This window comes from Strix uralensis, chromosome 4, assembly GCF_047716275.1.
Source record: "Strix uralensis isolate ZFMK-TIS-50842 chromosome 4, bStrUra1, whole genome shotgun sequence".
NCBI classification, from domain to species: domain Eukaryota; kingdom Metazoa; phylum Chordata; class Aves; order Strigiformes; family Strigidae; genus Strix; species Strix uralensis.
The window spans coordinates 18,028,315-18,050,560 of record NC_133975.1 but is presented as its reverse complement, the minus strand read 5'-3'; the positions used below and the strand labels follow the sequence as shown (position 1 = coordinate 18,050,560).

At 33.9% G+C, this 22,246-nt stretch overlaps 1 protein-coding gene across 7 annotated transcripts in view; it reads left to right on the top strand.

Moving 5' to 3' along the window:
- LCORL (ligand dependent nuclear receptor corepressor like) overlaps positions 1–22,246 on the top strand; it is an 84,493-nt gene that overhangs the window by 52,702 nt on the left and 9,545 nt on the right. For 2 of the 7 annotated variants that reach the window (XM_074865871.1, XM_074865873.1), the window contains 2 exons: positions 1,179–1,269; positions 10,477–15,343. In XM_074865871.1, coding sequence (XP_074721972.1) covers positions 1,179–1,269; positions 10,477–15,343 — 4,958 coding nt within the window. Of the gene's footprint in view, positions 1–1,178; positions 1,270–2,687; positions 7,178–10,476; positions 15,348–22,246 lie in introns of those variants that run through there. The other 5 variants (XM_074865875.1, XM_074865872.1, XM_074865874.1 and 2 more) reach the window with 5 other exon arrangements.

Here is a 22,246-nt window from a genome sequence, read left to right as displayed (position 1 = left end):
ATTATTTGGCCAAAGCTTTGTGTCTGCGTCTGAGGCTGTGGGAAAATATATATAGTTGATTGATATTTTAGAAATAATATGCAGTAACATGAAAATGACACTAATGTAAAAAGGGCTAGCATAAGGTTGCTTGTAGAGTTGAATGTTGGGCTATATGTTGAAACTCAAAATTGGATTTGCAGAGCTCAGGCACACAAAACAGCCCAAGTTTGAAACATAACGAAGGAAGAAAGGTATGAAATGAAATATATTTAGGGGATGTAGCTATAATTTAAATGTGATTTTTTTAAAAAAAAACAGAAACTTAAAATAGAAAGAGTATTTCAGGTGCTAATTAGTTTCTTTAATTTTCAGTGTTCTTAAATATTGATTTTTAAAAAATACGGGTTTCTATTTCAGCACTTCATAGACTTCAACAGCCAACTATAAGTCTGGAATTTTAACATTTGCCAGTGACTTAATAGATCGGACTCCCACTCTGGTTTAGGTCTTTCCATTTCTCTAGTTTCACGAGGTGGGCAGCAGGGGGAATATGTATAAACAAATTATTAGAACCTTTAATGATATAGGTCTCATATGCTTAAAACTCTATATGGAGTTCGAGCTTGAGCTCTCTTCCCAGTTACTGGGGTACTACTTTCTCATCCAGTAACCTGTTCTGGTCTCATAGCTGATCTTGCTCGGAGCAGGAGGTTGCTCTAGAGGCCTCCCAAGATCCCTAGTAGCCTAATTTATCCTGTAAGCCTATGATTTAGTTATGTCAATTTTAACTTCAGTATCAAGCTTGTTTGTTTACAGTATGTAAATATGAATATATTAATAATATCATGTGCATTGCTTTGGTTGCCTTGAAAGTAAACAGTGCAGTATATATGCATATGTGATTTTTAGGAAAGCAGTCACATGTTTCTTCTTTTATAGACAGATTCTTCTTCTATATTTTATTATTTCTGAATGGGTTTATTTTTTACCTGTTTCTTAATTTTAAAAAGCTTTGTTACGAATCAAATATATAAAACCGTTTGCTGACAGCTGATATTGTTAAAGGAATAAGATGTCAGAAATTTTTCAAGAGAAAGTAACTGCTTAAAAATTGTGCCATAGGTACAAACATTTGCTAACAAAATTTCTGAGATCATCCTTAAACAACTGCTATCATCACTACTCGTTCTTTGCAGGGGATGGAGTGCTAGATCTCTCTACAAAGAAAAGCGCAAGGTTGGAAGAACCAAAATATGATCCATTGTGTTCTGAAAACTCAGTGTCTGGGTAAGCAATGTTTAGGACTCTCCTTGGCTTACGTAAAAGACAATCCAGGTTTCTCTTCTCTGAAGTCAGGTTTTATGTTCATAACATATTTGTATATACTGACACACACGTGTGGTTCCTATTTTGCTTTCAGAAGAATTTTTGTCACTCATAAGTGTGTGTCTATGTATATATCATATGTTTCATTTGTCTTTTTCCTTTTTTTCTGTTTAAAGAAAAGTTATCAGAACAATCACCAAACTTTAGTTCATGTTACTAAAAATGAACTGAAAATTGATTACATAACACCTTAAGAGTAATAGGATGGTAGAAGAAAATGTAAATACATTCTTTCAGAGTTTATTTAGGAAACTTCAATTTTGCACAAAAATGACCATGTTAATATTTAGATTTAAAATATTCTTCAACTAACATGAACAAGTTAAATGACTATTATCTATAATATTCCTTAATAAGAGAGAGAGAGCAAGTGCGTGAGAGAGAGAGCTCTTAATCGTCATACGTATACTTACATCATGGTTCTGACTATGGTGTGTGGTGGCAAATGGTTAAATTTCTTCATTCAGCAAGAAAAACATTATTGCATCTGCTGAAAGCTACCACAAAACTAGCAAACACATTGTTTTGTTGGATTTTGTTATGATCTTGGCATCCTCCCATCCACTAGCCATAGCAGGACCCTTTTTGTCACCTGTACGTCTTACCAAATAACTTATTGCAAATAGGACTACAATAGCAGTATTTGTTGGATGATGTAAAATTGCATTTTATTAATTTGCTGATATGAAGAAGTTTTAAAATGGATGACTTTGTAATTAGAGAGCTGTAAATAGTGGCTAGAAGTTTTTTAAACTGTGTTTTATTTTGCCAAAATGGACTTGATTGTTAACTACAGCACTTTATCTTATTGTTGTAGAAAGCCTAGTTTTGTGTAAGTCTGGGATGTTTGTGTGTAGTTATGTACTTATTGCTGCAAATTTTCTATGAGGGGGTTGACTCTTTTATTACTTGTTTAGCGGTAACGTCACGTTTCTACTAACAAAAACTCCTTCAGGATTTGGGTATTAAACAGAACGTTAATTGTATAACTAAAATTATAACACTGTTGCTCTGCAAGCATGTGAACAAGGGAATATAGCAAGCACATGAGAATATTATCAAATACTGAGCTAGGATATAAAGTTCTTGGAAGGGCTGCTGTAGAAGCCACCGTATGATTTTTGATGCACTGTCCTACCAGAACTGTAACATTTTGCTAGGATAATCATTTAACTACCACATCTCAAAGGCTTAAAAGTATCAGAAGCAGTGATGTTACCGAAGCAAGGAGTATAATAAAGGAGTGGACCCTTCCCTTCCATAGCTGTGTGAGAGTCTCTCATACATCAGTTTACCATCGTTTCATTCCATCCATCCAGGAGACTACACAGACACAGAGAGGACTATGTGGAAAGAAGTGCTGAGTTTGCAGATGGTTTGCTCTCAAAAGCTTTGAAAGACATTCAGTCTGGAGCACTGGACATAAATAAAGCAGGCATACTTTATGGCATACCTCAAAAAACTTTACTTCTCCACTTAGAAGCCTTACCAGCAGGAAAGCCTGCACCTTTTAAAAACAAAACTCGAGATTTCAATGATAGTTATTCATTTAAAGACAGTAAAGAAACTTGTGCAGTCCTACAAAAAGTAGCCTTGTGGGCAAGAGCTCAAGCAGAGCGCACAGAAAAAAGTAAACTCAGTCTACTTGAAACCTCAGAATTAAAATTCCCAACAGCTTCCAGTTACCTCCACCAGTTAACTCTACAGAGAATGGTCACTCAATTTAAAGAAAAAAGCGAAAATCTACAATATGAAACTTCAAGTCCTACTGTACAATTAAAAATTCCTCAGCTAAGAATAAGTTCTGTGTCCAAACCACAGTCTGATACTGCTGGTCTTCTGGATGTTATGTACCACGTTTCTAAAACCTCCTCAGTCTTAGAAGGATCAGCTCTTCAAAAATTGAAAAATATACTCCCTAAACAGAACAAAATTGAATGTTCTGGACCTGTAACTCACTCAAGTGTTGACTCCTACTTTCTGCATGGGGACCTCTCTCCTTTGTGTCTTAATGCTAAGAATGGGACAGTAGATGGAACCTCAGAAAATACAGAAGATAGTTTGGATCGTAAAGATAATAAGCAACCAAGAAAAAAACGTGGCCGCTATCGGCAGTATGATCATGAAATAATGGAAGAAGCAATTGCAATGGTAATGAGTGGGAAAATGAGTGTTTCCAAAGCACAAGGAATTTATGGGGTACCTCACAGCACTTTAGAATATAAAGTAAAAGAAAGATCTGGAACATTGAAGACTCCACCGAAGAAGAAACTCCGATTACCAGATACTGGCTTATTTAATATGACAGATTCAGGGACTGGCAGCTGCAAAAATAGTAGCAAGCCTGTGTAGAATACTTGTTAGCAAATTGTTTTGTGTGTGTGTATGTATGTCTGTATACACACACTGTGTGAGAAATACATATGCTCACTCTGACAGAAGACGTGAAATTATACAGTTCAAAAACCACATACATGCCTTTTGAAAAATAGTTTTATTCAGGGTTTTCACTGTGGACAGAATTATAGAGTTGCTCACTTAATTCTGATAGTGTGTATTTAATATAATCCTTGTATAAATAGGTGAAAAGATTCAGGTTTTATTTAGTAGTCAATAGCATAAAGATGTTTTGGGAAAACAAGTATTTGTCATGTGAAGCATAATTTTTAATTGGTGAAGAACCACTCTACCCGTTCAATAATCCATCTTATTATGGAAATACACAACCAAGGGTTAGCAGACTTTTATACTTCACAGAATACTTGCAATAAATTGTAAGTAACTCAGATTATACAAATCAAGGGATTTTTTTTAAAAAGCTAGTTCCTTACAAGGAAGTGGATTTGTGAAGTATTAGTAGGATATAGTACATTCTGTGAAAGAAAAAAAGTTCATCGTTACTTAAATATCCAATACAAGTAAGAAAAACATTTCATTACTAAAAATGTGTGTTTAGCAGGCATAAACTGCATTTTTTATCATTTTAAGAAAATTTTGTTGTTGGTTTAGAAAGAAATTGGTGTTTACAAAGTGTACACTTATGAAACCTGAGAAATTACTGTAGTTATAGAATTATTAAATATGAAATAAGATGGAATACTAAGAGCATAAAATAATTTAAACTTTAACATAATTTTCCTTTTTAGTTTGACAAATAAGGTAACTTGTAAGGTTTAAAAAGAAGGTTGGAATGCAATTTAGCATGTTCATAATGTGCACAGAATGAGCTTGAGAATGGTTTGGGTTTGTTTTTTTCGTTTAAACGTGCTGGTTAGTTGATGTTATGACTACTTAAAATTTATTTAAGGATTGTGTCACACTCCTATTGAAAAACCTCACTGTAACTGTAATGTATTTGCTGCTGTGACATTTCAAAACTTTTTCAGTTTATCAAAATGAATACCAAGTTACATTATCATTTTGCTAATAACCAAATTTGCAGTTCAGGGTCTTGATAGAAATACAAATATTAAACAGTGAAGCTGTTTTGAACTTTCAATAATATAAATTCTTTATAAATTTGGTAGTTAGAAGTTAGGCAGTTCACTTTAAATACGTAACTTTTAATAGAATTTAAGGGAGACCAATTACCTTCATATTGCAGTTTTTACATGAATTTCAAAGTACTTGCATTGAACTTTATATCATACTTAATTTTTTTGTGTAATATCACAAAGTATATGTCTACATATGAAGAATGGGGGCTTGCTTCATACATTCAATACTGACCATCAATGCCCTTTTCCTCTCAAAATGTAATTTTTTCTGCATGCATCTAATTTGGCATAGAAAAATACTTTTCTTCAACTTTTGTACATTTGGTACGCATGCATACATTTTTTTTCCCCACTTAAACTTGCTTGTGTATAGGTTAATTATATAAATGAAACGGGACATTAGATACATATGGGCCACATCAGGTAATTTGATTTATAGATAAACTTGCCATTAAATTCAGTGGATAGCATACTGAAATATTGATGGCAAAATCTAGCCCATACTTATTAACGCTACTAAAAAGTAACAACTTCCATTTTAAAACAGAATAATCCTTTGAAACTGCACAACCAGTGTCTCAGTTCTTTGGTCTCTCAGATCTATACTGAATCTTCTTCAGTGGCTAAGGTTTACTTGCATATTACAGAATGAATCCTTTTTTTAAGCGGAACTGTACCTGATAACAAGGAGGTCACAAAACAGCAGATGTCAGGGTCATCTTTCGTTTTAAAAGAATTAAGCCATATTTTGTGAGGGCCAGAAGGATTAATTTGTGAATATATCCCCACTGAAAAATGAAGTTGAAAAAACCTTAAATGTTTCAAGATCTGTCTTTATACAGTTTTACTTGCAAAAATTTTGGGCTTCAATTACATTGCCTAATATTTGTACCATACTGATGTTTTCTACTCCTCGGACAATGTTATAAACTTGAGTCAGAAGTTTATACTGAAGGCAAGTTACAGTACTCTTTTTATATCATTTAAAAGATGACCTGACCAAAAAATTAACAGGATTCATAAAATCAGGGATCATTTTACTATTGACTTAACAGTACTCAGTAGTTTTGTATGTAATATTATAATTAATTTTCAACATTTTAGTACTTGTATTTATTTTTTGGTCAGAAATAGTATATTAAAATATTTTTTGATAGTTTATAGATGATACTCAACCTGTAAGTGTTTAAAGGAACAGAGTTATTTGTTTCTAATTATTAGGCTAACCTTTGATTATACAACTAAGGAAAGGCAGGGAAATGTGTAGATTCTCCTTCCCCAACCCCTATGTATTCCATTAAATGTCATTTAAATTACACATTTTGAACTGTTTTATAAATTCAGTTACCAGTCACTACTTAGTAATTGACAAATTTCTGAAAATTCCTGTTTCAGCAGAATTTTAAATGAAGGCGAAAGCAAGCCCTACATGCTTTCTACTTATTTGAATGTTTCTCAAGTATTTTATATTAAAAAACAGTGCCTCTGTTTTTAGAACTACTGCTCAGTAAAGCTGTTTAAACCATTTCTGGTAGCTAATGACAATTTTATATTAAATTGTATATTAACTTTAGTGAGACTGATTTTTTTAGTTGTTTACAGTACAAATACTTGTATTTGTTTTTTAATTGCAGTATTTCCATTGTCGCAGTAATTTAGTAAAACTCTGTGGCTGCCTTGATTTTTGACAGATTTTTGTTAACAACTGATTTTTAGGCAATTAGTTATATTTATGCATAAATCAATTGCACTATAATTCATGAATTATTTATTACAATATTTTCTAATGAATTCCATGTATTTGTCTTGTGTTGTAAATGTACTGTAATTCTGTTTCTTCTTTGTGTTGTTATATTCCTAAATCTGATTGTATGAATTTAATTGTTTAGTTAACGTGTTTCTACGTTGTAATTTGTAGTAAAGCACTTCAATGCTTTTGCACATAAATTTACAACACTGATGTGTGATTGATTTGCTCATTCAGTAAAAAAAAAAAGAAAGAAACAAAAACCTGTACACTGACTCATTTGACTTACTCCTGAGGCATAAGTTTATTAGCAGTGGCATAAGATCAAGAACTGTACAAATTAAGCACATAATGACTAATTTACGATGAGAATTTTATGTCTCAGAAATAGCAGCTTTAAGGAAGCATGATTTTTCAGAATTGATGCATTACTCATAAATGAGAAGAAATTCAGAAAACTAATTTTGTAACAGTTACATCCTTTAGTCTGCAGCTAAAAATTATTTATTATATACTACAGATAATATATAGCTTTTTTGAGGGATTTATTTACTTAGTAATGTCAGAAAACAAACATTTCCATAAGATAAATTTATATTTGTATAATAGTTCTATGCTGTTCATATAAGTACTTGAAAGTATGTTGTGTTCCCAGTTTTGTTACTGTTTCCAGTCTGCAAAGAATTTGCTAGATTGATCCATCTTGTCTGTGGCTGAGAGGCAGAGGGTAGAATGCTAGGGGAGTCTTTTGGGAGTCTTCTGATAGCGCTCTTTCCTGATAGTTTTTTGGGTTTGTGGAGGAGGCAGAGGTTTACTTTTTCATACATAAAATAATACGCTGAAAGGCTAGTGCTTAACCTTATCACATCTCTGCCTTAGTGGCAGTTTTGGATTCCAGTCAGTCTCCACTCCATGGTATTAACTGCCCCTGCCCTCCAGGAGAGAAATAATGTCATTCCGTGCTTAACTTTAGTCTTCAGAGATACTGTGCACCAAAGGTACAGGGGGAACAGTGCGTATTGATCCTCTCACCTCTCAACCCCTCCATTTCTTACCCACTTTTTCTAGCCCTCCTTTTGTGTGTGATTTGTAGGAAGTGTAAGGCTGTTCTGTGAAGGAAGTATGCAGTTGTGACTTCCTTTTATGAAACTATTGTTTAAGCCTTTTATCTTGAGGATAGTCTAAACTACTGTGTGACAACGCAGATATAAAGGGCTATAGGAAGGAAATACAGAAAACTGAAATCTAAATCCATAATTGTATTGAAAAGCTACTAAAAATTAGTTTGTTTAAATATATGGACATCTCTACAGAGAGACACTTCAAAGAAAATGTGTTGCTTTAATATTTTAATTTGTTTGCATTCCCAAATGGGTGACTGAGTAAGGGCTTGGTGTGTTTTCACGACCTTGGAAGATCATTTGGAGTGTGGTACTATTACAATAGAATAGGTGAAGTTAAGTTGTCCATCAGCTTTAGAAACTAACACACGCTAAGGGAAAGCAGATTACAGATGTTGCACAATGGTAGATAACCAGGAAGGAAATTGTATTAGAAGAATGTCCAGTATGTCTGTGATAACCAAGATACTACTTTGTACAAGTTGATCTCCACATAGCAAATTCAAAGCAGTTTTGAGGCCTTTGGAAGTTTTGGTTACTGACTTAAGAGAAGGCTTTAGGGCTCTGAAAGTTTCTTCCACCAGTGAGCATATTTTAAATAGCAGTTAGGAGTACAGGTCGTCTACAATTAAAGCTCTCCAGTGAAACTCCATTAGACATAGCTTGCAAGTCTAGACAGACAGCAGGATATCTGTCTAGAGATTCAGTCTAAAAAGACTGTACTATAGCCATCTTTTTAGCAAATTAATACTTAAAAAAATTACTGTGATTTACAAACAAAATACTGAAGACCTAGTGATGTGTTGAATTTTTTCTATCTGGCCTTTCAAAACATTATTTAATTAAAGTCATGGTGGTGGGAAGGGCAATTAATTATTTTTTATCCATAGTTGTATTACTAGAAGAAGCTTTGTTTTCACAAGTGTAGTGGTACATGTCAACACCTCGTGACTCCTGAGTTTGTTGCACTAACACTCAGACTCTACGCAGTGAAGTGGCGTTTCAAAAACAGTTAAATCCTGACAATGACATGCCCTTGAATAATGCTGGTTTTACTTTAGATTGCAAGTGCAAAGAGTTTTTTTTTTTCTTTTTAAGGCTTTAATTATTTCATTTTAAACATAATTTCAACTAGTAGTACCATCACAATTATCTCACGCTTTTATGAGTTAGTATCATCTAGATGCTTGATTTTGAATATATACCATTTCATACTAAATATTACAGGAGAAGGAAAAAAACTGAGGAATTATTAGGCATAGTTGGCTGTCTTTGAGCTCTAAACTTTAAAATCCATGTGGGACAATAGAAATACAGATTTGTATGTATAACTTCCAGTAAGAAACCTGAAGCTAAAAGTTGTTATTGATGCCAGTAATAATGGGTATGAGCTAGTTAATGAATAGGTAACTTTATATAAATACAGCATATTAAATTTTAAATATGTTTGTTCCTTGATCAATACAGTTGTAAACCCAATCAAAATGAATTTTTTCCAAAGTACAGGCTTAAATGCAAAAAATCACAGGAGATAATAGGGTAAAAAGTTAGTGTCATGTTCAGAGTTTGGTGATATGTTTAAACAATACATACTTTTCTAAAACAGAATTCTTCTAACATTTTCTGCTTATGCGATTGGTTTCAGTAAAACATTTGAATTAGATGTTAACTATCTGTTGATAGTTGCTATCCAACATAAGGATTTTGTATTTAATTGAAGAAATATCTGTATTAATTTCTACCATGGAAAATTTTCAGCTTTTCAGTATAAATGATTGATTAGGTAAGTAGTGACAATAGCTTTAATAATTTATAAGAAATTAATTAAATAGTTTAAGATAGTATTTTATAAGTTATTTTATTTTGAGTTAATATTTTTGAGAACAACTGCTCAGAAGTGTTATTTAGATATAGGCCTACCCTGTATTTGAGATTTAAAGGATATTAACCTTTATCACGAAGTTATTTATTCCAGTGGTGATTATCTCTGTTTCTGTTTAATGAAGGAATCCATGTGTGTGTGTATGTGTGCGTGCACATGTGTGTAATATATTTCAATGAAGAGCCTATGATACACCACTGCAATTTATTTTAAAACTAGAAGGGAAACTTTTATCTGCAAAGAACAGTAACAGTAGCAAGTGGCTATTTTTTCCATCTTCTGTTAGCCTATTAAGTGTTCTTTAAAAATAAATATATAAATAAAAATGTCTTTAGAAGGATCTTTAAGAGTATCCTGAAGAGCATTCAATACACTTTGGTATATGAATATATCTTAGGGTAGGATTCAGGAGAGATGGATCTATTCTTGCCTCTGCCACAACCTTGAATTGTGACCTTAGGCAAGTAATTTGCCCTCTCTGTGCCTCAGTTTGTGAAATGGGAGTAATAGTAAGCTCCCCAGGTTCTTGGTGAGGTTTTCCTTCATTAATGACTAAGGTAGTTTGAAATACCAGAAAGTTAACATTATTGTAATTACATTTAGATATGAGAAGCTCTGTTTCAAACTATTCCTTTTGTCCATTAATTTCTTCCTGATTATTTTTCTTATGGTAGGACTGTCACTGCTATAGATAAGATGCATATCATTGTTAGTGACCCTTGCAAGTATGATTGAATAGTGCAAATAGAACAGGACTGTTTTGCAGACTTCAGGTTTTTAGGCTTGAGTTTAACCATTATAACATTAGATATGGTATTTTACTGTAATTTATATTTTGTTTTGATTTGTTTTCATTTTCAGTTCAATCTCAACAGCTGATGCAAATTCAGAGGAAACAGCTAATTTGGAAAAAGGAAAATCAACATTAAACAAAGTTTTGGAGTCTTTTTGTTCATATCACTGGCAACAGACTTTGGCTATGTTAAAATTTTTAATACAAGATGAAAATGTTCCTATAGTTTGCAGTTGCAAGCAAACACATTTGTTCCACTCTGAAACTCCCAGTTCCCTTACTGAAGAGGATGTTCACATTTCATTTTGCAATTGCAATGGACATATGCTGACAAAAAGGTGCTGTTTACAAAATCAAAGACCAAACACTAGTTTACCACCTCTGTCTGTTTGTATTAAAGATTTCCATTCTTTGTCATGCCAAGCTGTAGCAATTGGATGTATTAAGACAATGGTGAACAAAGCATGTAGTTCTCATAAGTATTGTGCTGAACAATTGCAAAATTATAACAGGCATTCTGTGAAAGCAGCAGCATGTACATATTCCACTAAGGACTGTGATCTCTTGAACAGCATTAAAAATTCAACTAGATCTCGCAGCCCATCACCACCTCCACTCTCACCTGTACAGAGTAAAGAATTTGAATCATTGGAAGGATCGATCGTAGATTTTCCAACTTTAGACAGTAACAAGCTTGAAATATCCATCAATCAGCCTCCATTCCTCTTGCCAGCCGAAGGAAGCAAGGCAGAATCTGAATATGAAGGTAAAACACGTAGAGGAAAAGACACCGAATATTCAGATGGAACGTTGCTATCAACAGACCAAGAAAGCAACAATTATTATATGAATTCTGAGAAGGGTGAACATTCTGCCATTTTTCAAGATTTAATGGACCGTATTAATGAAAAGTTAAAATCAATAGACACTACGGATATAGCAACAAATCTTGTAAAACTTCCTAGCAGTGACAGAGCACCAGAAAAGGATGTCAAATTAGGAGACTTCATAACCTCTCTTTTGCATAATGCTAAGGCAAGTGATTACAGCTTTATGGAATTACTTCGCCAACATGACAAACAAATGGAAAGTAAAATTATCCAAACAAGATTTCGCAAGCGTCAGGAAACTTTATTTGCAATGTATAATTCTCCTGATTCACCATTCATTCGACGACAGTCTTTGCAAATCAAGAGGGAGCTTGCAAGCCTCGATGAAACTCTTGTAAGAAAAAAGTCAATTTCTGAGAGAAATGCAAAGAAATCTACAAAAAAAAATGATAAAATATATCCAAATAAAAGACACAGTTTCACTGTGATAGAAGATGAGGCTATGCAACATCTTGAAAGTAATCCATGCATGAATTGCCAAACCAAACCAATGTGCTTTCCAGTACACCAAACAGAGTCCTTCAAACTACCTCTTAATAATTTTCAGACCAGCTCCGGCTTTCTAGTTCTTTCAGAAAACAGTGCTATTGCAGCCAGCCAGACAAAACTCACAAAAACACAAGGAGACTGCGCAACCTTGGAAGACACTGATCAGACTCCCCTAAAGGATGAGAGTAATGGAATCTTGGGCAGAACTAAACGTAACATTGTGCCTCCTGGATGGTACTCTGTGTATGTAACGAACAATATTGTGTTTAGAAAGTCGTCCAGTGCAAAAAAGTCTTTAGAAAGTTTGGAAAAAATGAAAATAAATAAAGATGTTCATGCTGAAAGATGCAGTGACATAAGCAAAATTGTGAGAGACACAGACCTGCAAGTTGTTGTAGAGCGTTTAGAAGATACAATAAACTTAGCCAGAAAAACTAACAACTCATTGCTGGATAGTTACAAAATAAGCCAAAAATTAAATGATAATACTTATGAACAGATTATGAACCCAGCTGCTAGAAGAGGCCTACCTTTCACTCTGAGTGAAATGGGATACACAGGACAAAGCTTCCTTTCACATTCACATGTGCCAAACAGCAGTAAAATCAAAACTCTGTGTGTGACAAGCAAACAAGAAATGGTTATAGATCAAGAAATTAATGACAGCCTTTTGAAATCTCTGACCTTTGATCCATCCAGTTCAACTGCACGTAATGGGGACTTGCATACAACTTCTGAAGCTGGGGACATCTCTTCTCCCTTAAACTACTCTAGTCCTATTAAGCTTATGTTTGTCTCAGAAGTTAATAGTAGTGAAGGAGTTAAATATACTTTGACATCTGCAGCTGCATCTTCTAAAGGAAACACAGATATTTGTTTGTTTCAGGGGCACACAAACACTTTGTTAGACAAACAGGCCACCGGAGATCTTCCTTGTGCAATCTGTGTCAAGGATTGTGATTGCAGTGAAAATGATACCAAGGAGGAGTCAAGTTGTGTTTATGCGGAAGCAATTACAAGCTCTTGTCCAGTTGGCCAAACTAATTTAAATGACTCGAAACAAAATGACAAAGCTGGGGAGAAATCAAGCAGTAGCAGTGAATCAGTTTTAAAAAGAAAACCTGGTAGACCAAAGAAAATAGGTCCTCAAGTTGTTAAGCAGGTTAAGAGACCTATTGGACGGCCTCCAAAACCAAAAATAGACATGACTGAAAGCACAGAACCTAGACCTGAACTTAGCAGTGATGGTAGAAGTACCAAATCTGATCTGACAGTAATGGAAGAAGTTAACAGCAACAAAAACATTACTGTGACAGTTGTTTTTGGAAGGTCAAGAAGAACGAAGAGACATGTTTGTGAAGGTAACCTAAATGTAATCAGCATTCTACCCACACAACACATTGATTCGAATTTTGCCAATGACCACAGCAAAGCGAGGCACAATGCAGAAACTGAAAAGGCTTTGACTGAAATGGTAGAAGCCTTAGAGAACTCTTCTACTGAAAACAAGGTCTCTGGTTATGACTATGTCAGACCTATCAAGAGTAACCTAGCATCACCACATCCTTGCAGCAATATTATACGGCCAGTTAAGAAACCGTTAACCACCATTCGAAAACCTGGTAGGCCAGCAAAAGTAAAAATCTCTGGCATATCAGTGACTGTTAATAGAGTTTCACCTCAGGAAAGAAAAGTGAGTATTAGCAACTGTTTGCCTCCTTTACAACAGCAGAATGTATTAGAAAAAAACATACCACAGGAGGGAAAAAATCAACTGTGCAATAATGTGGGTCAAGTAAATAGCATGCAGAAAGATTCTAGAGAGGATGGATCAAACAATGTTCTTACAACAGTGTCAAGAAAACGTGAAATTCCATTGAGACATTCTGCTAGAGACAGAAAACCCTCACTGCATTTTTTGCATTCATTAGCATCTTCTAGTGCATTTACTTGTAGAAGTGCCTTACTCCATAAATCTTACAAACTCCATTTGAAAAAAGCTAAAGATCGAAAGGAAAAACATAGGCAATCAAATCAGAGCACAGTATCCAAAGATACCTCAGAACTGAGAAATTCAGGAAATGCAAAAAAGGATCTTAAGGATAGTGAATTCAGGCCCATGAATGAAGTATCATCAGATCCCATTTTTTCATCGAATCCCTCTCTCAGATGGTGGGCTACTTCCACTTCAAGTGACACTTTGTTAGAAGAACTAAATAATAGATTTGAACAGATAACTAATACCTGGTTGCGAGTGGGGGGAAATGAGTTTGATAAATGTGTATGTGGAAAAAGGGATCCCATTGAACAAGACTGTAATACTGAAATGTCAAACCCTTTAGACTCCTGCCTTGTAGAACTTGAAACATCACCTATAAAAATGCTTTTTCAGAAAAAATGTAATATGAATGAACTCTGCACCTGGTTTATGCAAACTACAGAAACACAGTCTCTCTCTCTGGTGAGAAAGGCAAATGCTCGCAATCCTTCAGAAGTAGTTAGTACTAAAGAGATAAAGATGGAAACTAAACAATCTGATCTTAGTACTTGCCCTTTCAGAAAGCACTTTAAAAAGTTTGCACTATCCTCTCCTTCAAAACCAGCAGGGAAATTACAAATATTACATAACATGGTGAGGTCTCCAGTTTTAAGCATGAAAAGTAATTTCACGTTAGCCAGATTAAAAAGAAATGAATTTAAGAAGTTACAGCGTGATAGGTGGGAACAAACGAAAAAGCTCTATAATCAGGCTCCTGGAGGCTGGAAAGCAAAAAAGAAAAATTTGCAGTACTTTTGCCAAAGCCAGTTGTTTAAAAGTACAGCTGAGGAAACCAATGATGAAACGCCCAAGCTCCAGGAAAAAAATACAGTAGAAATCCAGCCCACTCAGACTTTGGTAGAATCTCAGAGTAGCCTCTTGCCAACTGAAAATGAAGCCAGAGGTGCATTTGTTCAACAGATGATGGGATCTTCTGACTTTAACCCACATCCTGGTTTAGCAAATATACTTAAGTCACATGCAGAGACAAATGGAACAATTTGTTGCCAACAACATGTTAGCAAAGAACAAAGCCAAGATAAACTGTTTCAAAATACTTGGAAAGCCAAAACCTTTAAAGATTGTAGGATATTTCTGAGAAAAATCAACCATATTGAGCAGCACAACTCATTTAAGTTAAATAATGTAATTTATTCTCCTGAAGCTGTTGAAAGTAAAAGCAATCAGGCCTATATGGAAGAAAAAAGACATCCTCTCTTAAGGTCCCATTCTACTAAGCAAAATGCATTAAAGAAACAAGAAAATGAAATGGAAACATCTAAAGGATCCAATTCTTCTAAAGTGACTGAAAGACTGGATGACCAGTTTCACAGCAGAAAACTAAGTACTGGTGTAAACCATGATGATAATAATCCTGCTGGTAGTTCTGAAGTTCTTATCAGAATAAACAAAAGAAAAAGTCCGCAATGGGAGACCACTGATACAAATATAAGAAAAAGGCATAAGAGACAATCATGCAGTAGTGGACAAATGGCAACTTATTACACAAAGTACCAAGTAGGTAAGTTCCTGTTCCCCCCTTCATCTTAAGATTTCAATCTTAAAAGAATTGGAGAAGTCAAACAACTAAGCACTTTGGATTTTTTTTTTTTAATTGCATGATACTCATTTTAATTTCAGAGAAGTCATGAAATTAAACATTGTACAGCATCAGAGTATTGCAGAAAGTGCAATTTAAAAATGTATATAATATTTTACACAAATCTTTCGGCTACAGTAGTTGTGTTCCATACTGTTACGGTTATAACACACCAAGATAAAAAGAACTAGCTAATATAGTTCAGACAGACAACAAATTGAGTTCTGACATGTCTGAAGTCAGTCACAACTGGTGATTGATTTCAAAAGGAACAGAATTTCATTTCACTGTGTAGTTTTTCATATTGTGAGAAAGAGTATAAAATTAAGCAGAAATTCAGTATATTAACATATAGTTTTAAAAAATTGTTATTGAATGATATCTAATACAAATCTGTAATGGTTTTATAATTATACAGTAAAAATAGTACGATGTACTTCTGAGAAGTATTCAGTCAGAGATCCGTTTTAGTATCCATTCAATGCCAGATGAAATCTGCTGACTCTAACGGGTTTGCGCATTGAATCCTTATAGAACAATTTAAAATGCAAAATTATTCTAGACGAGTACAATATATAGTTACTATGCTAAAATACATTGGCTTGGAATCTTTTTAGGCTAGTGTGAAATTAAATCCATTTTTGAAGCTAGATGTTTATAACACATTTTAATACAACTGTGACCTCAGAAAGGCCATTACATTACTTATAAAGAGGGTACACTTGTGAAATGATTTCTTCTCTTGGATGGAGAAATCTCCTTAAACTGGAGTCTCAACTCATTTCAATGAAATAACTAAAGTGAAATAACTAAGGAAATACCAAGTAAAAAAAAGTTCTGCAATAGGAATTAAATTACTGCAGAAGTATTCATTTGTAGAAACAATATTGTATTAGCTAATCTGATTATATTGCCCAAAGACTAAACAAACCTATCCAAAATATCAGAGCAAAGTCTTATGTCCCCCTTTGTATTCTATATTGTAGAAAACTATCCCTAATAATAAACTGAAAAGTTAATTTAAGTTGTAATATAAACAATATCATAGCTCTTGTATACTTTATTTCTTTTGTGCTTTATGCAATATATAAAATTCTTCATATTAAGCTCATTCAGTGTAACCCTGTTTTTCCGAAGTACATAATTTTTTATCTTTAGACTATTTATTTTGTATTTTAATTCACTGATTTGGGGCCAAACTCAACATAAAAAACATGTTTTTAAGAAGTTCAAACCTTGACACAATATTGCTGTAAAAAAGCCAGAGAAGTAGAAAAGGAAAGTGTAACATCTATCTGTTTCTTTTTTGCAAATGAAGAAAGAGCTCTCTCATACTTTTATTTCATAATTTTGACTGTAGTTGAGAAAATTTTGCATTCAAATCGTATTTATCTTTAAACTTTTCCTCGCTACGGCAATGTAAGGCCTATTACTGTGATATGGTCTCATGTTAGTTTTAATTTGGACTCAATTTTATTTACCTGATAACTTTCCTCCTTTAGTTTTGGATCTTCAGGAAATCTGATAACTATTTTGATATTTTACATTATTTCATTTACAATTTTTGTTATTTTCCCTTTTACTCATAGTTTCTCATATCAATCGTTGTCTTTAGAAAGGATGACAGGAAGTTCATTGATAAAGGAAATGTTAAAAGACAAATAATTATTCTGGAATTTTCTCCACACTTGTAACCCCATACCTTTTTTAGGGGTGCTGTTGCAATATCAGGGGATTGTCTGATATAGAAAAGGATGTCTTACTTTGGCATGGTGATTCAACATTGTGTACTGTCCGCACTAGCCAAGGAAATCATATAAACATTTTTAGTCTAAAGTATAGCTACTAGCTAAAAAGAAGGAACATGATTTCTAGCTGTGCATGCATATGTTTTCAAACATAATTCCTGCATCTGGAAGTTTAATGCACATGAAAACATCATTATTCATTCATATGTTCTTTGGACTGTATTTTTGTTGATATGGTATCATAAATTACATCATTGTTCTGTTGTCATGCTTGAAATGTTTGTATATAAACATTTACGGTAAATATTTAAAGTTTTTCTTCAAGTTTTACTGATCTTAGTGTCTTACCAAATATTCTTGAAAGAAAGAGGTGTTGTGATGCTGTTTTATTGTGAAGCATTGCGGCAGGTAGGCAGAACGTTGTTATCAAATTTTTTTGTATACTCAGTTTTTGTTAGAATGTGCAAGTGGGAATAAAGCAATTGAGTTCTTACAACTGAGGGTAGTATCAAGCAACCAGAACTAGCCATGTACTCATTGTAGTAACAGAAGAGAGTTAATCACTTTTTCATATTGCCTGTTTTATTCAAGACAAGGTGGATGGTAGATACATTGGTCTGTATGCTGTTTGTTACTACTTGACTTCAGAACTGTTGCTTCAACAATGCATTTGATGTGTTGAGGGGCAGTTCCCTTTTACTGTAAAGCTATGTTCTGACTATTTTAATTGCTTTAGAAACACTGAAAAATTATTACTCTCTGTGGTGGCAAAGAAAATTACGTAAGCATGTTTTTAGGAAAGCATTTTTGTTTTCTTTCCATGAGAGTGGTTCAGTGTGTTTCCTTATAACACTGAAGACCATATTCATGTGCTTTGGACTTGGCCAAACTAGATCCAAAAAGGCTTTAAGAGTGCCAAGCTAAAATAAGAGAAACTATTATCCAACAGTAAAATGGGACACTATAAAAGGCTCCATTTTAGGAACTTACAATGTACTGAGTATTTTTAAAATCTACTTCAGAGGGGATGGTTTTATCACAGATGCAAAGGAGGCGGTGGACCTACTACAGTAGCAAGCAGTACTGCATGCTGTGAGGACGTGACATACCTTTTACTTACTCTTTGTATCAGGGTGGGAGTTCACATAGAAAAGTTTTTAAAAATCAATTCCAATCACTTTGAAGCTAGAATATTTTCTTCATCTAAAATGAACTTTTTCGTTTTCTCCCTTATAATTTGGCTTTTCAGGTAGTCTGGAGTTTTAGAAGAAAATCTATTATTGTATTTGTTGGCAGAGAATAAAAATTTCCAAATTTAATTTTTCATTATATTTGAATGCTGGTTTTCAATGCTGCCTTAATGAGATCAGGTTAGTGAAGTACTTAAAATGAGAATTTGCTAATCTTTGTAATCATTTCAAAGTTGACCACAAGAGTTAGGAATCTCTTGGTACTTTTATGAGTCTAATTGGTCTTTTGATTGTGCACGTTAAATACCATATATATTAATATGACAACAGACAAAACTTTTCTTAAACTTGACTTCCATTGCCATAAATTTTCTTGAAATTGGGAGGGAAAATTTTGTGAACTCTTCTTACACATCTGTATTAGCATGGCATTAATATTCCAGTATTGTTGCTTATTTGTCTTATGGTAGTGCAATCCAGTAGCGATAGGGCTACACAATGTGAATCGCTTTCCTACTGCTGTGGAAGACATTAGTCTCACCAATGACCTAGTGACAAAAATGATTGTTTTAGCAAGTCTCTTCAGCTTTCTCTCTCATGAAGAAGCACATTCTGCACTCCTAATGGGGAACAAATTTAAAATACTAGGTTAGGTAAAATGCAACAGTCATTAAATCTGTTGATTTTGAGAAATCCTTTTCAACAGCCATGTCTTAGCTCTTTTCACAAAGGCATTTCATCAGAAGGTTACTTGGCTTCCGAATAAGTTTCAGCAGTGATGCAGAGTAAGCAGATAGAAATTTTCATAACTGTAATTGCCAGACAAGAAGTTACTTTTTCACAGCCAGCCATAAAACAAAGTAAGAAAATTAATAGAATATGTAGGAACAATATTGGAATGAATGACTCTTCCCAGTAAGTGGGCCATTTTTAATGCAGAATTATAAAAGCAGAAATGTAGACTTGATATATAGTTGATTATACATGTATAATAAATCCTGCTCATTTAATGAACTTAATGGTCTCTGCCTCATTCTCCTTAATGCAACAACAGCAGCTCTAATATCACAGTCTAATACTCCATCTTGTTTTACACTCTGGAATTCCACTTGCCAGATGCAATTATATAGTCTTTCTTTCCCTTGTCTTTTTCTCCCATCATGTGATCTACTGTGAGGTGTATAAATTTTGAGTGCCATTTTGTTTTAAACTGTGGTCATTCACATACTGCCTTATGGTATGTTGTTCCTCTTGTTCTTTTGAGGGTTCTGAGCTAAGATTTTTACTTTTGTTTATTCAGATAGTAGACTTCTTTGAAAGAACTCAACTCTGAAGTCTTTCATTTCATTTACCTGCAAGGAAATTTCTGGGGTTTAGTGTCACGACCATTAAGTCTTTGTGTAGGATTTATATATGCAGTTTTATATGTAAATTGGGGGTGGGCGGGGTGGGCATGAGTGTTCATCAGTTTATTCAATATTGTTTTGCTGTCTCTTTTTTATTTCCTCAAAAACTGAGAAACTCATGCTTTCCTATTTGTCATGCATCCTGAGGAAATGGTTACATTTTTCAGTTTTGTTTAAGGAACTGGTAATACTATATATAGACAGGCTTCTGTCTTTCTGCTTAAGCCTTTCTCTAGAAAATAATAGTTTTCCCAGGCTTGCCTAGGCTTTTTAAAATATAACAAGTACACATCCTTTTTAAAACTCTCTCTTCTGTTAAGAGCTTACGGCCTTAAAGCAGAGCTTGGTTGATGTTAGATAGAAAGGGATAAAGGTCAATCAACACAGCCTATGATGACGTAACTTGTAAATAAAGTATTTATGTAGTCTGACCATCACAAAGAAGGTTAATTATACTGAGACAATTCCACATTTTGTTGTTGAGCTCTGGAAAAATATTCCTGTTCAAGAAAGATGCTTTAATTCATAGAGGCACGTGTGCTCTGCCTTAGTTTGCATTTCTCTATCGCATATACACTAAAGCTAGTGGTGGTTTTTCTTCTTTCACCAAATTTTTGTAAAGTGTCTTATACTAGAATCTTCAGTTAGTTATATTTAAAAAGTGCAGATTCTGGTTCCAGAATTGAGGGGAAGATTTAAAATGGTGTGAGATGACTGGGCTTGGGCTGTTGTTTGCATGTATCCTTAGGTAGATTTTCCTTCCCTAATTCCTGTTTCACCCAGTCAAGGTAGTTGTAGTCTGTCCTGTGATGATCTGACACCTTCTTCAGATTTTCAAGCCAAATATCATGCTGCATTTATTCATTGTTTATCCTTTTGCTGGCGGTGTCCTTTCATTTTGCTATAATTACACAGTTGTGCCTTAAATATATTGTTTAGACAAGATTTGAGACTAGTAGAAATGTTTTCATTATTTTAAAGTATTTCAGGAGAAAGTTAAATATTTGTTTGCAGGGCTTTATGGAGTGGTGCTAAATCTTATCTGAAATTTTGTTTCAAATGTAGGTAAACATTTGGTAGCTGTTAGAAATGATATTTCATTTTTTATCTTCCTTGTATTCATTTGGTAACTGGATAGTAATTTAATACAAATAAGATTTTTGCCATATGTTAGGGACTGCATTTTCTTATCGTAAGGCTTTTTTTCTCTGGTGTTTCCTATGGTCAACATGAAACTCTGCCCTTTAAAATGGCCTTGAATCTTGAGTATTCCCAAGCATACTGAGTGTTTCTGAAAGCTGTTGACAGCCTTCAGGTTTTAATTAAGCCAGATATTTTTACAGTGGTCAACAACTAATTAGGTGGATGTATCTGAATGGAAATTGTTTTATATGGGAAGCCCAAGATTTTAAGAACAGCATTTTGCATTCACATGCACACACCACTACAACATCACAGCTTGACGCTTTTACCCTTAGTGGTAATTGAGGCAGGGCCATGCTTTGTGGTTTCAGTGTAATATAAAACATGATGATGTTCTTGGGTGTGTAATCTAGCAAAGAAAGTTTATGGGAGTCCTCATTAACAAAGTTTACTTCCTAGTTATTTAAAAGGTACTATTAAATATTTTAAAATAAATTAAAAGAAAATGTTTGGAAATCCAAGTTATTTTTTTTTAATAAATACAAGTATATAGAAATGTATGATTTATAAACCTGTACCTATATATATTTGTATAGGGATATGTGCTACCTATGAACTGAGAACATTCCTAATGCACCATTTTAAGAGAAAATCACCCCTTTGAAATACTGCATATAGAACCTAGATTGAGGTCCCAATTTAGATAACTGGAGTTTTTTAATTACTTTGTTGTTCGCAAGGATTTTTTTAATATTGCCTTACAAAAAGCTAGAAAAGAAAATAGAAATTCTTTCACTGCTAATCAAATATTGAAGTTCTTGTAACTGAGCAATAATTAAAATGTACTCAACACATTTTTATCAGGTTCGTAACCAGCTTATGACTCAAAGTAATGTTTTGATTGGTTGCAGTATACCGTTATAAAATAACGCTGTTCTTGAGAACCATCTTTCTCCATCTTCTCCTTTCAATGCATACGGTATCATTTTGAATTTCGTATCTCCTCCCATCTGGGTTTTTTTTTTCCTCCAATTGGATTGCCATCTTTCAGCTGACTTCTCATCTAAATGCTTACTTTATTTTTTTTCTCAATGTGTGATTTTTGTCAACACTATTTGTTATGTTACTCACTTTAGTAAGTCAGACTAGCTATGTTATAGACCTGCAGCTTTCTACCTTTTTTCCTCTCTCACAGAAGCATAGAAAATGTGCAGAGTTTTTCAGGGAGGCTGATGAGCCCAAACAGGATGTCTAACCACTTCCCATAATGGCTTAGCTCCCATAATGAAAATTACACCATTGTCATTGGCTATCTCTTCCAGTGTTAGCTGTCC